The sequence below is a fragment of the Patagioenas fasciata genome, chromosome 12 (genome assembly GCF_037038585.1).
Source record: "Patagioenas fasciata isolate bPatFas1 chromosome 12, bPatFas1.hap1, whole genome shotgun sequence".
NCBI lineage: Eukaryota > Metazoa > Chordata > Aves > Columbiformes > Columbidae > Patagioenas > Patagioenas fasciata.
In genome coordinates this window covers 9,173,773-9,186,661 of record NC_092531.1, presented here as the reverse complement: position 1 = coordinate 9,186,661, position 12,889 = coordinate 9,173,773, and the positions used below count along the sequence as shown (strand labels likewise).

At 37.5% G+C, this 12,889-nt stretch overlaps 1 protein-coding gene across 5 annotated transcripts in view; it reads left to right on the top strand.

Annotated features, from left to right (window-relative positions):
* TLN2 (talin 2) overlaps positions 1-12,889 on the top strand; it is a 163,241-nt gene that overhangs the window by 62,259 nt on the left and 88,093 nt on the right. For all 5 annotated transcript variants that reach the window (XM_065847858.2, XM_071813815.1, XM_065847857.2 and 2 more), the window contains 6 exons: positions 5,231-5,401; positions 7,919-8,016; positions 8,483-8,612; positions 10,066-10,218; positions 11,143-11,285; positions 12,757-12,884. In XM_065847858.2, the coding sequence (XP_065703930.1) occupies positions 5,266-5,401; positions 7,919-8,016; positions 8,483-8,612; positions 10,066-10,218; positions 11,143-11,285; positions 12,757-12,884 (788 nt within the window). In that variant the 5' untranslated portion in view covers positions 5,231-5,265. The remainder of the gene's footprint in view (positions 1-5,230; positions 5,402-7,918; positions 8,017-8,482; positions 8,613-10,065; positions 10,219-11,142; positions 11,286-12,756; positions 12,885-12,889) is intronic.

The following is a 12,889-nucleotide window of genomic DNA, read 5'->3' as shown; positions in this document are numbered from 1 at the left end:
TTGTATTTAATGTCCAAACTGTTTCACTGACAATACCTACCTTACATGAGATGAAGAGATGTTTAATTATGTAAATATGGGTCCATAGAATTTCAGAAAATTTCTTTTAATGGAGATTGTTAGAAAAAAATAGTTTAACTGTTCATTGAGTATGTATCTGCTTCTAAGTCCACACTTAGAGTAATTTAACAGTAACAGGATCCTAGCTCTAGCTGTTGTGAGGACGACTGTAGGGAACTTTTGGTGTGCCAATGGAAATGTAGGTGCCTGCTGTAGGCTTGATCCTCCCGAGGTACAGTGACCAGAGGCCACGGTGGCCCAGCTGGGACAGCCACCATTTCTTACCACGTGTTACTCCTGCTCCTCTGCTGGAGAGTCCTGCTGCCTTGGATGTTTTGGCAAATCATGTGTGTTATTTCTTCCTAACCTAATTCTGTCAAAAGGAAAGGGAAAGATTCTTCTAAAACACAGTGGCCAAAACGCACACACAAGTGTCAGAATTGGTTGAGAAAGTGATGATGCAAACAGAAACATTGGCAGCTGTGAGAGGGACAGCTAAGTGGGAGCTAATTGCTGCTGTGGTAATGGCAGTGCTGAACTGCAGACAGAATGGCAAGCTTTCCTCCAGCTTGAAGTTACTTTACTCTAAACAATCTTAATATTGCCTCACTCTTATGTCTTTTCAACATGTGATAATATTTTGGGGTTTATGTGTTTGAACTATTTTTGCATGTTTGCTTTGTTTGGAAGGTACCCCAGTGGGCACACAGAGGCCTGCTCATTTTTATTTAGCCACTGGTTAGAATCTTGTTTTGTTGGGATTTTCTGGAACATGGGCACTGTGATGGTTCTACTTGAGGCCTTGACGAACACACTCTGTGTATTTGCAGGCACTGGGTTCTCTCCTTTTTCTGTGGGTTTATTAAGAGCTCAGAGCTGCTGCTACCTATCCCAAACCTGTCAGATCCATAATCTACTACTTCAGTCTCCAGCCTTGCAAAAACAGATTAGTCACAGTCTGATTTAGAAATTACCTACTTGATAACTCGCAGAGCGTTAGACTTAGTACTAGTTAAACCATTCCTTCCAAAATCCTCTTAATTTCCAGGAAACCTTTGACTTCTGGCCAGCCATTCAGGAGACTGAGTGATATTGGGGAGCAGAAAGAGACCATTATCTGCACAGAGAAATATTTAAATATGGTGTAAATCAATGTATAGAAGATAAAGGGAACATAGAAGATATTTTTCATTTGTTTTTTTATCTGTGATCTCAGCCCTCCTTCTTGACCAATTTCTTAGTTCTTTTGATTAAAAACCAGCTGTCCTATTTTGGCTGTTACCTAGGAGATGGAAACTGCCTGTCCCAGTTATTGCTGAAAGCCAAGTGGGGAGGTTTGGAGACTGAGAGTAATTTGGAGGAGGCATATGAAAACCTTTCTCTGAAGTTTGAGAACACTGTTGGAGGAAGCTGATAACTTGTGAGCTCTTTTCATAAGATCTTTTTTGAATAAAGCATCCTTTGATGTCTCTAAAACCAAGAGCACTGAGTTGGAGGAGACCACACCACTGAGTTGTTTAGGTCCTTCCTTTCTTAAGGGGTTGAATTTGACCCTGGAGAAAAGGAAAGGGGTGTTGGGAGGGCACAGGAACAGGCACCCCACTTGTAAAATTGCCTTGTCTATTAATGTAGGGCAGGGGAAAATAGTTATTTTGCAGAGTGGAAGACCTAGCTTGAAAACTTGAGTGGGTGAGGGGAGCCACCCAAAAGGTAGAAGTAGTGAAAAGAAAAAAATGGAGCAGCTTCCCTATGGATGCTGTCACTCCATTTCAATGGAGCTTCATCAGAACAGATTAGATGAGCCTCTGGCAGAGACAGCAAAGGGATGCATCATTTTGCAATGCGAGGCTCTAGGCTAGGCTGCCTCTTGAGGTTCCTTCCAGCACACATTTCTATGGCTTTTGCAGTGCATGATGACAAAGTGAAAATATTAACAAGCTGAGAAACTATGTAATGTATTTTAAAATTACTCTCTTTTTAATCTGAATTTCAAGAAATGGGGCCTGTGTTTTTAAATTTATCAAGTGTGTGATGCAATGCTGTATTGGCTTAAGCTGCTTTCAAGTTCTGACTTTGTTCCGGATCTCACAGTTTTATCTGAATGCTCTGGTTTGCAAAATTTATGCTAACCTAGTAAAAGCAGCACTACAAAGTGCAAAATCACAATAATTTTACCAGAATGTTTTAATTTACTTTTGATTTTCCCAGTTAAGCTTTCGTGGTTAATTTTCCACATTTGGCATTTCTTTGCTCCTGCTTCTCCATTCATAGAGGGAGATTAGATACTGGACTGAATTTGGATGTTCCTTGATGTATGTTAGTGCCCGTTTTAAAAATCTGTTTTTGAGTGTTACATATAAAAGGGTAGAATAAAAGATTAAGTAGATTTTTCTGTTTGCAAGTAACTGTATCTGTTTTCATGCCATAATCTTAGGACACATCACCTTAAAATGAAATAATATTTTCTGAAATATTAGAAGATTCAGCTATACATAGGAAGCGTAATATTACATCATGATAACTTGCCTGAGACTCAGTACTGTCATTGCTGGCAATACAGGATTTGTATGGCATGAAACTTCAGGTGCTAATTTGTGACTTATTCAGTCACATGTCTAGTATTTTGTACCAGAAAGCCATCGATCATTTCATTACCCAGCAAGACTTTTCAGGTGAATCCTGTTTTCTTCCTTAAAAGGAGACGTTTAGTTTGATCTTCCAGAAGGTGCTACAATGTGCCTATGCAACTGTATTGTATTCACTTTGCTTTTATGTCAGAGAATACAGATTTAGTCATCTGTATTACTCTTTTATATGTTAGCAGAAGAGAGGAGACCTCTTTTAATGCATCTACTCAAGTTTTTGTGTGTGGGTTTGTTTCCCTCCCCACCCCCCCACCCCCCTCCCCTTGAGAATTATTGAGTGTGCTTGCTTTATTTCTGAGTGACTGTTTCCCTTTAACCAAAGTCATTCATACCAAATGTTAAGACTGCAGCTTGCTCACAGGAAAGTTGCTAGGAGGAGGTCAGTATCCATTTTGCTTTCTAATAGACAAGATAATCAGATGAAGTCTGAAGATGTGATATGTGGCTTGCAAGTCTTAACTTCAGGTGCAATAGAAAACAAAGAAGAGAGAGAGGAAAGCTTTTTCTAGAACTTACCTGCTCACTGGTATCACTTTATGTCATTTCCTCCTTTTAAGAGGAGTAGAATATAGGTGAGAGAGATTGTTCAGAGGGTTGTGTTATGATGATCCCGCTCTAATGGAGTTGGAACTGTGGCTTATGCCCTTGCCTCACTCGAAGCTGACAGCCCAGGCTTCAGAGGGCACCTGTGCATCAGAACTGCCTTCCGAGCAGCTGGCTCTGACAGTTTTCCCAGCTGATCTGTCTCTTTTCCAGCTGTTCAGTGTGCCACTCTTTTTAACAGTGCACATAAGCACACATGAACATAATCTTTCTTCCTGGGACCATTCTGGATGGTGAAAACCTGTTCCAATCAGTGGTTTCATGGGATATTTTTGGTTTTGTAATGCTCTGAGGTTTGCTTATGTATAAATGAAGTTTGTGCTAAACAGAAACCAGTTATGGTGAATCTCTATGCAAATACTACAGAGATTCATTTTTTGTCTTGCAATTATTTTGTGCTGCTGCTGTACTGAACAATTACTTCTGAAATGTAAATACCTGTTGGATGGGGTTTAGGAACTATTATTAATAGTATTTGGTAGTACGGAGAGATCTTCATCAATCTATTCATACCAGACCTCTGCCTAGAATGATTAGTTCAAAATACAGCTTATGTTGTTATCAGCCACTGATAAGAGTAGGAGCACATTGAGGCATGTACATGAATATTTCTGGTATGTTTTTTCACTCATTCACCCCTTTTCATTTGTCAGGTAGTCTTATCGTGTCTAGAATTTCATACTGGTAGTGAGTGGTCTTGGAAGTACTAAAAAATCTGAAGCAGGATGATGTTTACTTTGGAGAGGCAGATGGAAGGGCTGCCAGAAGAATATGGGGGAGGATGACATGTTAGAGTCAAAGCTGCTCCTAAATGTTAGTGGTAGAGAAGTCATTTGTCTGCTATCTGTGCCTTGGAGGAGGAATGCAATCTCTGAGCTCAGTGAATTGGTGGATTGATGAAATGTAAATGGTAGTTCCTTTCCGTTCCTTGAAGTGATTTTGCCAAACAGTACTGAGTATCTGGGCTGTAAAAAGATGCCCAACTAGAATTTGGTTTTGTTTAACTCCTGGAAATTGTTCTGCTCAAATTATCATCAGTGGCAGTAGTCCACAGGATCTCGTATCCCGCTATTTAAAATACACATGTGAATTTCTGCAGAAAGGATTGGGGGATTCTAGTAGATTCTGTATTTATGCAGAAAGGATTGAGTTCTGAAGAGTTCTTGGAGATCACTGTGGAAGGTCTAATTATGGAAGAGTGGTTTGAAATGTTATGACAGCAAGAGAAGACACTTGAGACAAAACCCAGACTATCTACAAAATGAAACAAAACAAAAAAGCATCTGTAGCTTCCTGTTTCTGTAGACAAATGCTGTCAAATTCAGTGATGTTTCTGAAATAGAACTGATATGAAAAATAGCTCATTCTTAAAGCTTCGGGTAACTGCAAAACAAGATAAAAACATCTAGCAGATTGATGTGGATACTTGAAAAAAAAAAAAAAGAAACACCACAAAAAACAAACACAACACAATATTGCATACTCTGGAATCTTCAGAAAGGAGAGGTTATATACTAAGAAAATCCTGTTTTCATTTAAGTAGTTGTTGTAAACTGTGAGTTACCAGTTAACTGAAATGTAATAAAAAGGTGTCTTGAGAGAAAATAATTTCCTGTCAATAGTAAATAGGTTAACAATATACCCAATAAGTGTATTGTTTATGTATGCACCATTTTGACATACCTCAGACAAAGTGCCAACCTTTAACTGTACACAAATTTTTGAAAAATAATTTCCAATATACTGAGCAAAATACATGTTTTGGATTGTTCCTAGCTTGGTGATGCTAATGAGACTATATATTAATAGAACTGCAGTTGAATATATGTAATTCTACTGAACTATTTTTTAATTGGAAAGTTGAGTGTATTAAAACATTAAATGAAAAATTCTAAGCAATAATGCCATTGCTACTTTTCCAGATACTTCAGTAGGAACTTGCAAGTGACTTGCCACCATGGTAGCTCTTTCCTTGAAGATCTGTGTCCGCCAATGCAACGTAGTGAAGACGATGCAGTTTGAACCCTCCACTGCAGTGTATGATGCCTGTAGAGTTATTCGTGAACGAGTGCCTGAGGCTCAGACAGGGCAAGGTGAGTTCCTCTATTTGTCCTTAGTAAATTCATTGCTTGAACTGAAAATAAACAGACCATGGGTGGTTTTTTGTTTGTTTGTTTTACAGGCTGTTCACTTCCTCTGTTTATCTCTCTAGTTGGAGGTTTGTTTTTTATTATTATTTAAATCATAAGGCTCTGGAGTGACAGACATGAAGTGCAGACTTTTTTTGTGCCTCATCATAGGAAGGGAAAACAGAAATTGCAAAAGAATGGCTGGACATCTCCAAAATGTGCAAAGGGAAATGTTTGAAACCAGTTATTTTTATAAGTAAAAGCATCACCATGCTGTGCATATCATAGTCAGAACGCTGCTCCATGTTAGTGAAATTGAACTGTCTGTACCTATTGAGCAACTTAGGTGAATGCAGGCCATGAAACATATCTTAGTTTGGATGAAAGCTCTGGTTTAAATGAAATCAAAGTTGTTAAAAAAACCTCAGATTCCTCAGAATCTTTTGGTGCTGTACTGTATATAATGCTACTGCAATGTAATTCTTAAAGCAGATTGTTTGAGTTTTATGCAGAGCTCTCAACCTTTAGAGCTGTTTTGAAAAGCTTGTCTGAATTGTTAGAAAAACTTAACAGTAATGGACAGTATTACTGTTACTTAGAAATGCTACTCCTTTGCAGGAGTCCTTAGGAAGCCTCATTATACAGCTTCAGTTTGCTGTGCATTTCTACCATACTGATCTCTCACAGCAGCTCTGTTGAATAGCTGTTGCATTCAGAGAAGCTGAGTAATGAATATCGCTGAACATCGCAAACCTCATAGAAAAGCCTAGGAACTCTCTTTGATTATACAGTAGGGTTTTTCCTTCACATATGATTGCAGTGCAGTTCTAAACTTCAAACAACTTTATGAAGTTGAGTGATGAATAGAAAGAAGGTTACCATAACAAATCCTTTTCCCTTCTTTGTGGCTGTGGAAAGGTGTTTGCCTGTTCAGAGGGCTCACAGAGGTGCAGTATAGACTGATCAAACTCGTTCCTGCGCCACAGAAAATGTAATTGTCCTGTGTTTTGACTGTCAGCCATGCACATTTCACTTCTCTAATAGGCTTGCATGGTGCCACAAAAGTGGTCATGGTGTTAAGAGTGAGCTGCACAGCTCCTCTGACTTCATTACTAGGGTGCATTCCTCAGAAAGGAGTATCAGAGCAGTCTGTTCTTCCTTGGTAATTCTGTGCTCTCTGCAAGGCACTTTCTGTGCTTCTAAAGGTCACAACCTATTTATAGGCACAAATCCTAAAAAATTACATAACTGACTCTGTACTGAATTTGTCATAAACATCTCTGTATGTACGGATCACTGGGTGTTTCAGTGGAATTTTTAATTAGGATTGGCAAGCTAAATTTTTCGTCTTGTTCAGTTGGTTTTGGAAGGATTCTTCCTTTGAAATTGTGTATCTGTAAGTCAGTTGCACTTAGATTAATTAAGACTCAGCTCTTTTATATGCTTGCATGAGTAACAATGTGTTCAATTTAAATGCTGTTAAATGTAAATTGTTGCTATGCATGTTATATAAAGATGAAACATTGTCAAAAAATTGTAGCTAGTTTTACTTTCTGATCAGAGGATCTGAACACATGGCTGGAAAACAAAGGAGGTACCACCCTGCCCTGAGCTGTTTAACAGGCTGAGTGCACACAGCTGGCCAGCTTGGGTGAAAAACATCTGCTAAACTGTAGAACTGCACTTAGAGCAGGCTCAGCTGATGAACAGTAGTTTACACTGTTTGTGATAGTGAAGTGCACTCTATCAATTCTTCATGCAAATATTTATCAGGAAGAGATGCTTTGGTTGACAGTCGTGGTCCTTCATTTTGTATATCTGGAGTTTAGTCTTTGAAGCCTAGGCCTGGGTTTGTTCTTATGTGACGATGAGAGTTGTAGTTTACTTGTGATCCTGAAAGAATCAATTGGCATGTGTTTAGCCTGCAACAGATGCAAGTTTTTCTTGAAGTTGTTATTATGGATATGATTCCAGAAGCCTTGCATTCTTTTAAATGCCTAAACCAGAGGTGCCTACCAGAAAGATTCCTAAGTACAACATAAACTCAGTATGTGAGCAATTGAAAACAAAGAATATTTTTATTTAAATCGAACTACTGCTTCAAATAGTATGGTATGGTTAAGTCCAAACTGGTTCTGCTTGTGGCTCGTCATTTCCAAAATAGGACCTATAAGCATTTAAAAAAAGTCAGCTTGAAGAGAAATAATTACAAATGTACTACAAATTACACAGTAGATGTGACATGTTCTTGCTTAGTGAAGCTTTTGTTCAAGTCTTCTATAAAGCCTGATACACCCTGCTATTTGCTGCCAAGCTAAATATTTTCTGAAGCACAGGATAGATTTCCATCCAAGTTCATTAGGAATGGAAGACAAGTTTAATGGAAGCTCAACCTTGAAGCTGAATAACTTTGAATAAAACCATGTTGGCCTTATTAGATTTGATATTTTTCAATGAGTCTCCATCTCTTCTGTTCCACAGCCTCTGACTATGGGTTGTTCTTGTCAGATGAAGATCCTCGAAAAGGTATATGGCTGGAGGCTGGAAGAACACTGGATTATTATATGCTGAGAAATGGGGTATGGTGCAAGCCTATTGCTTCTTTCATCAGTGTGTGTTTAGAAAACTTGTTTCCCAAATAGCAAGAGGAATGTTGAGCATTTGGAGGGATAGGAAGGTCCTGAGTCTACTCCTGAAACTGGTCCACTTCTCTTCCTTGCTGTGCCTCAGTGGTTCATTAGTCAGGTTGTTGCTGTGAGCCATCCTTTTTAAATGCTAAACTAGTTTGTGCAGCATAAAGGTGCTTTGTTGTGTCCTGCCCTGTCCAGGTTTTGGTCTTGCCAGTGGCAAGATATTGAAAACTTACATTGGTAAACTAAAAGTAGTCACTTCTCAAGTTTATGTGAATAAGTTTGTTTACACTATAACAAAGGTAAAATCCAGCTTTGGGGGTGGGGACCGAATCACGGTTTAAGCACGTAAGTTAGTGGGTTGGATTGTGGTGGCTTCCAAAACCATTTAGCAACAGTAATGTTTACTTCCTAGGATATACTGGAGTACAAAAAGAAACAGAGACCTCAGAAAATACGTATGTTGGATGGTTCAGTGAAAACAGTCATGGTGGATGATTCTAAAACAGTTGGTGAATTGCTGGTTACCATTTGCAGTAGGATAGGTAAGATATTGAAACCCACTTCCTTAAAAAATACATTTTCTGCTATATTTACATATTGGTTTTTTGGACATTATGTCTATTAGTGGCTAGAAATTGGCATATATGTAAAACAAACAAAAACAAAAAACCCCAAACAAAAACCAACCCCCCCCCCCCCAAACCCCACATCTTTGATATCAGTTAACATTTACCAAATACTTTTTTGACATCTGCTGTCTAGGTTTTATGAAAGATGGTAGGAGTTAGGTATAGGCTTAAACTTCAGTATTACAAAGTAATCTGACAGTACAGTTAGATATTATTATTGTTACTATTAACCTTCTACATATGCTTTCTTGCTATGTGGTGGAGAATGGGATAAAATATAAATAGATGCAATAGAAGAAATATTGTTAACCTTCAAATATACCTAAACTTAGGGCTCTGTCATGATTAAGAGTTGATCACAGGACCATTTCATTTGTGAAACAACATACAGAAGCCATCGAGAGCAGCTGGCCAAAACGGTGTCATATTGGTCTGCCTTTATATTAATCTAAGTTGGGACATTTTTGAAAACTAATTCATATTTAACTATAAACATGCATCCAACTTGGGTTAGTTTAAATAATCTTAAACCCTTGCTTAATTCTCATTTAGAATAATAGTAGCCTTAATTTAATTTAGATTAATTTACTGGGAAAATGAAATAAGCTAAATTTAAATTCATCCATGTTGATTTTGTTTGAGTGTTTCTATGTTGGATTCTAATGTGCTCTAACTAATTTACTTGACAAATTAGTTCGACTTACTTTCATGAATTTGATCATGTAGGTAAGCATTTCATTTGCTTTCCTGTGTAGTATAAGCATGCTTTACCAAACAGAGAAAGAAAACCAAGCAGAATAAAGCAATGAGAGCAACTTAGCACATATGCTAAATCTTGTGAACTGATTTTTAATCCAGTTTCATGTAAAATTCATAGGAGTCTAAAAAAAAAAAAATCTTTCTTACATGGTTTCTATTCTGCAGTCTGCTCTGCCACATTTCTTCTACACAAGCTGAAATTACTCAGTTCTCAGGAAGCAATTGTAGGCATCCATGGAAGGAAATTTACAATGGCATGTCACCATTCTGGAATTCGTTGCTATTTAAAATTCCATCATGTTTTTAAACTGGTAGCTTCTGTTGGTACATAACAAAAAAGCTTAATATCTTTCTGAAAGTGGCAAATGAAGCATATGATGAAGGGATGATGTATTTGAAGGATAATACTGGAGAGATGTCTTGAGTGTGGAAATTGTAGATTATTCTTGAGATCTCCTTCCCCATGCAGTTTTAGGATTTCATCTGGAATATCTTTACTATACTTGAAATTAACATTTGGTGTTTTAATATATAGAAAAGAATATTTCACCTGTCTTAAAATGTATTAAATTTTTGTTACATACACCAGATTTCTTTATAATTCCAGGAATAACAAATTATGAGGAATATTCCTTAATCCAGGAAAGCATTGAAGAGAAGAAAGAGGAGAGTACAGGAACGCTTAAGAAAGATAGGACATTGTTGCGTGATGAGAGAAAAATGGAAAAACTGAAGGCAAAGCTTCATACAGATGATGATTGTGAGTAGTATATTTCAGGATAATTCTTTGATTAATATCTTTTCACAGTATGGTACAAGAAAACCATACAGGAATGCATTTTTAGACTCTTCAGCGTGTCTCAGATGATCCTTTCGCATCTGTTTATATATGATGTTGTCCACTACCGAGTTATTTTAAAATCGGGTAAATGGACAAGTTATTGCCTCTGGCTATGAGAGTTAGCAGATCTTTTGAAGTGTGGCATGTTTTTTGATGTGGTTTGGGGTTTTTTATTATTATTTTATTTTATTTTATTTTTACTTTTTTTGGTAGGGGAGCTGTAACTTAAGTGTGAAGGGTCACTTCTATACTTAGCATTCTCACCTCTTCATTGAGGTTGGATGTTTAAATATTGATGCTTACTGAAAGCCATTAAAAGGTAGTATGTCTTTGAAGGTATAAATTTTAAGTGTAAATGGGGTTTGCCGAAGAACTAAGACAGTATTTGATTTATGTGTAAAGTCATGAGAAGCATTTTTTCTATTTTACATTAAGACACTGAGATGAACTGAGAGTGGTAGAAAGATGTTTTAAAATTGTATTCAGGGATAAGAGAAGTAAACAAAACAATTGGCTTTGGGGGAGAAACTTGGTAAACTTTAAGTAGTTTTGCAATGAAGCTTTGAAGATCTAAATTTATTATTAAAACATTACTGTAACTTGTTTCTTCAACAATATAAATGGTGTCTTATGCTGTAGTAAATTATTATTTCTCAGCAGTGCTGCTCTTAAATTCTCAATTGTAGCAACCTTCAATCCTAACTAGAAACAGAAATGAAAGCAACATTTTCTGCAGTTTCCCGATCCAGTGGAAATGCCAATTATCACATGATTTTCACAACAGCTATTAACAGTTGCAACACTGTGTATTTAGCAATGTGTATGTCTGTGGTTCTGTTACAGTAAATTGGCTAGATCACAGCCGAACATTTAGAGAACAAGGAGTTGATGAAAATGAAACATTACTGTTGAGGCGGAAGTTCTTCTATTCAGACCAGAACGTAGATTCAAGAGATCCTGTGCAACTTAATTTGCTTTATGTTCAGGTACAGTATGTGGACTAGAAGTACAGGTTCTACCTTGTCTGAGGAAACCTGTGTAGGTTAATTAGAAAGTATCTGTTGCTAAAATACCCAGTCTTCTAGAATTCCAGTTCTGGATGTGCTTTTATTTTATTTTCTGGTCTATCCCTCCAAGAACACATGACAGTACTGAGGCTTTGCCGATTCTTTTTAATGAAATACTTCCAATGCAATAATGGACATTCAACCAAAACTCCACTGACTTTCATGTCCTTGTCCTGGTTTCCTTAAAATTCACGAATGTATTTAGTGTGGTTTTTAGTTCTTCTTCCCATTCTCTTCTCTAGGTGATACTTTCTCTGTAATATGGGATGTCAGGTCAGTCTTGCAACCAGCTTTCTGCTACTTGTCTTGTTTCTCTTCCACCTGATCAGTGGGAGTGCTGTTTCTGTGCTCCCTTCCCAGTCTTCAGCCCAGCGGACACACCAGGCTGGCAGGCATCCTGTTCCAATGGGCCAGATCATGTACCACAGTGGGAGCCCACCTAGGCAGGTTCTACAGTCTGTCAGAGGTACTATACATACCTTAGCAAACTTAGAGTTTTGTGCAGAAAATGCTATTTAACTTAAGGCTCCAGTGCAGTTGCCTGTAATGCAGTCTCATAAAAGTAGGCTTTTAAACCTTTTGTGTTTTTTTTTTTTAATTTTTAAAATAATAAAAAAACCCAAAACTTAACAAAATGTTGATTTTTTTATGCTTGCAGCTGATATAAATGGGATTGATCTAAATTACATTTTTAACCTCTGAAGCAGAAGATAAAGATGGCATTGCCTGTAAGACTGCATTGCATTTTTCATGTATTTTAGAAGACTGAATCAAACTTAGCTGTACTCCTGCCACTTAGATATTTCTTGCAGGCTACTGTTATGGCAGTATGTGTTAATACTGACATGACATTGTTTGCTATGTGGATAGATGAGCCTTCTATTGCCAGACCTATAACATCTATCATCTGTGACCACTGGAAGGAAGGAGAATGCTGCTTGCCATCTCCTGTTGCCATTTCTATAATAGTAATCTGTTTTTATTAAGTATGCAGGTCATTTTTCCCTGCTACTGTGAGGTGATAAGATAAAAGCTTTTACATGTACAGATATACATGTACATGTATATCTGTATATATGTGTGTATGTGCACTTACATGTATATACATATGTGGTACTTTATATGCATGTGCAGCAGGAGGTAGGTGTCAGGTCATCCTTTTGATGGAAGTTACAATGATGGTTTCAATAAGTCTCTTTAGATATTCACCAGAAAATAATCTAGACTGTTGTTTATTTTATTAGTCATAAACACATCCAGAATGGAATAATAAAGGCATTCAGACAGAAAAGTGTGTTGCTGAATTCTTTGTGTTGAAGCTTCCAAGGAATTTCAGAGATGTAATAGTTATTTTGGATGTCCCTGACCTGTGTTTGCTTACTTTCTGTAGGCTCGTGATGACATTCTGAATGGTTCCCATCCTGTCTCCTTTGAGAAGGCCTGTGAGTTTGGAGGCTTTCAAGCACAGATCCAGTTCGGACCTCATGTAGAACACAAACACAAACCTGGATTTTTAGAGTAAA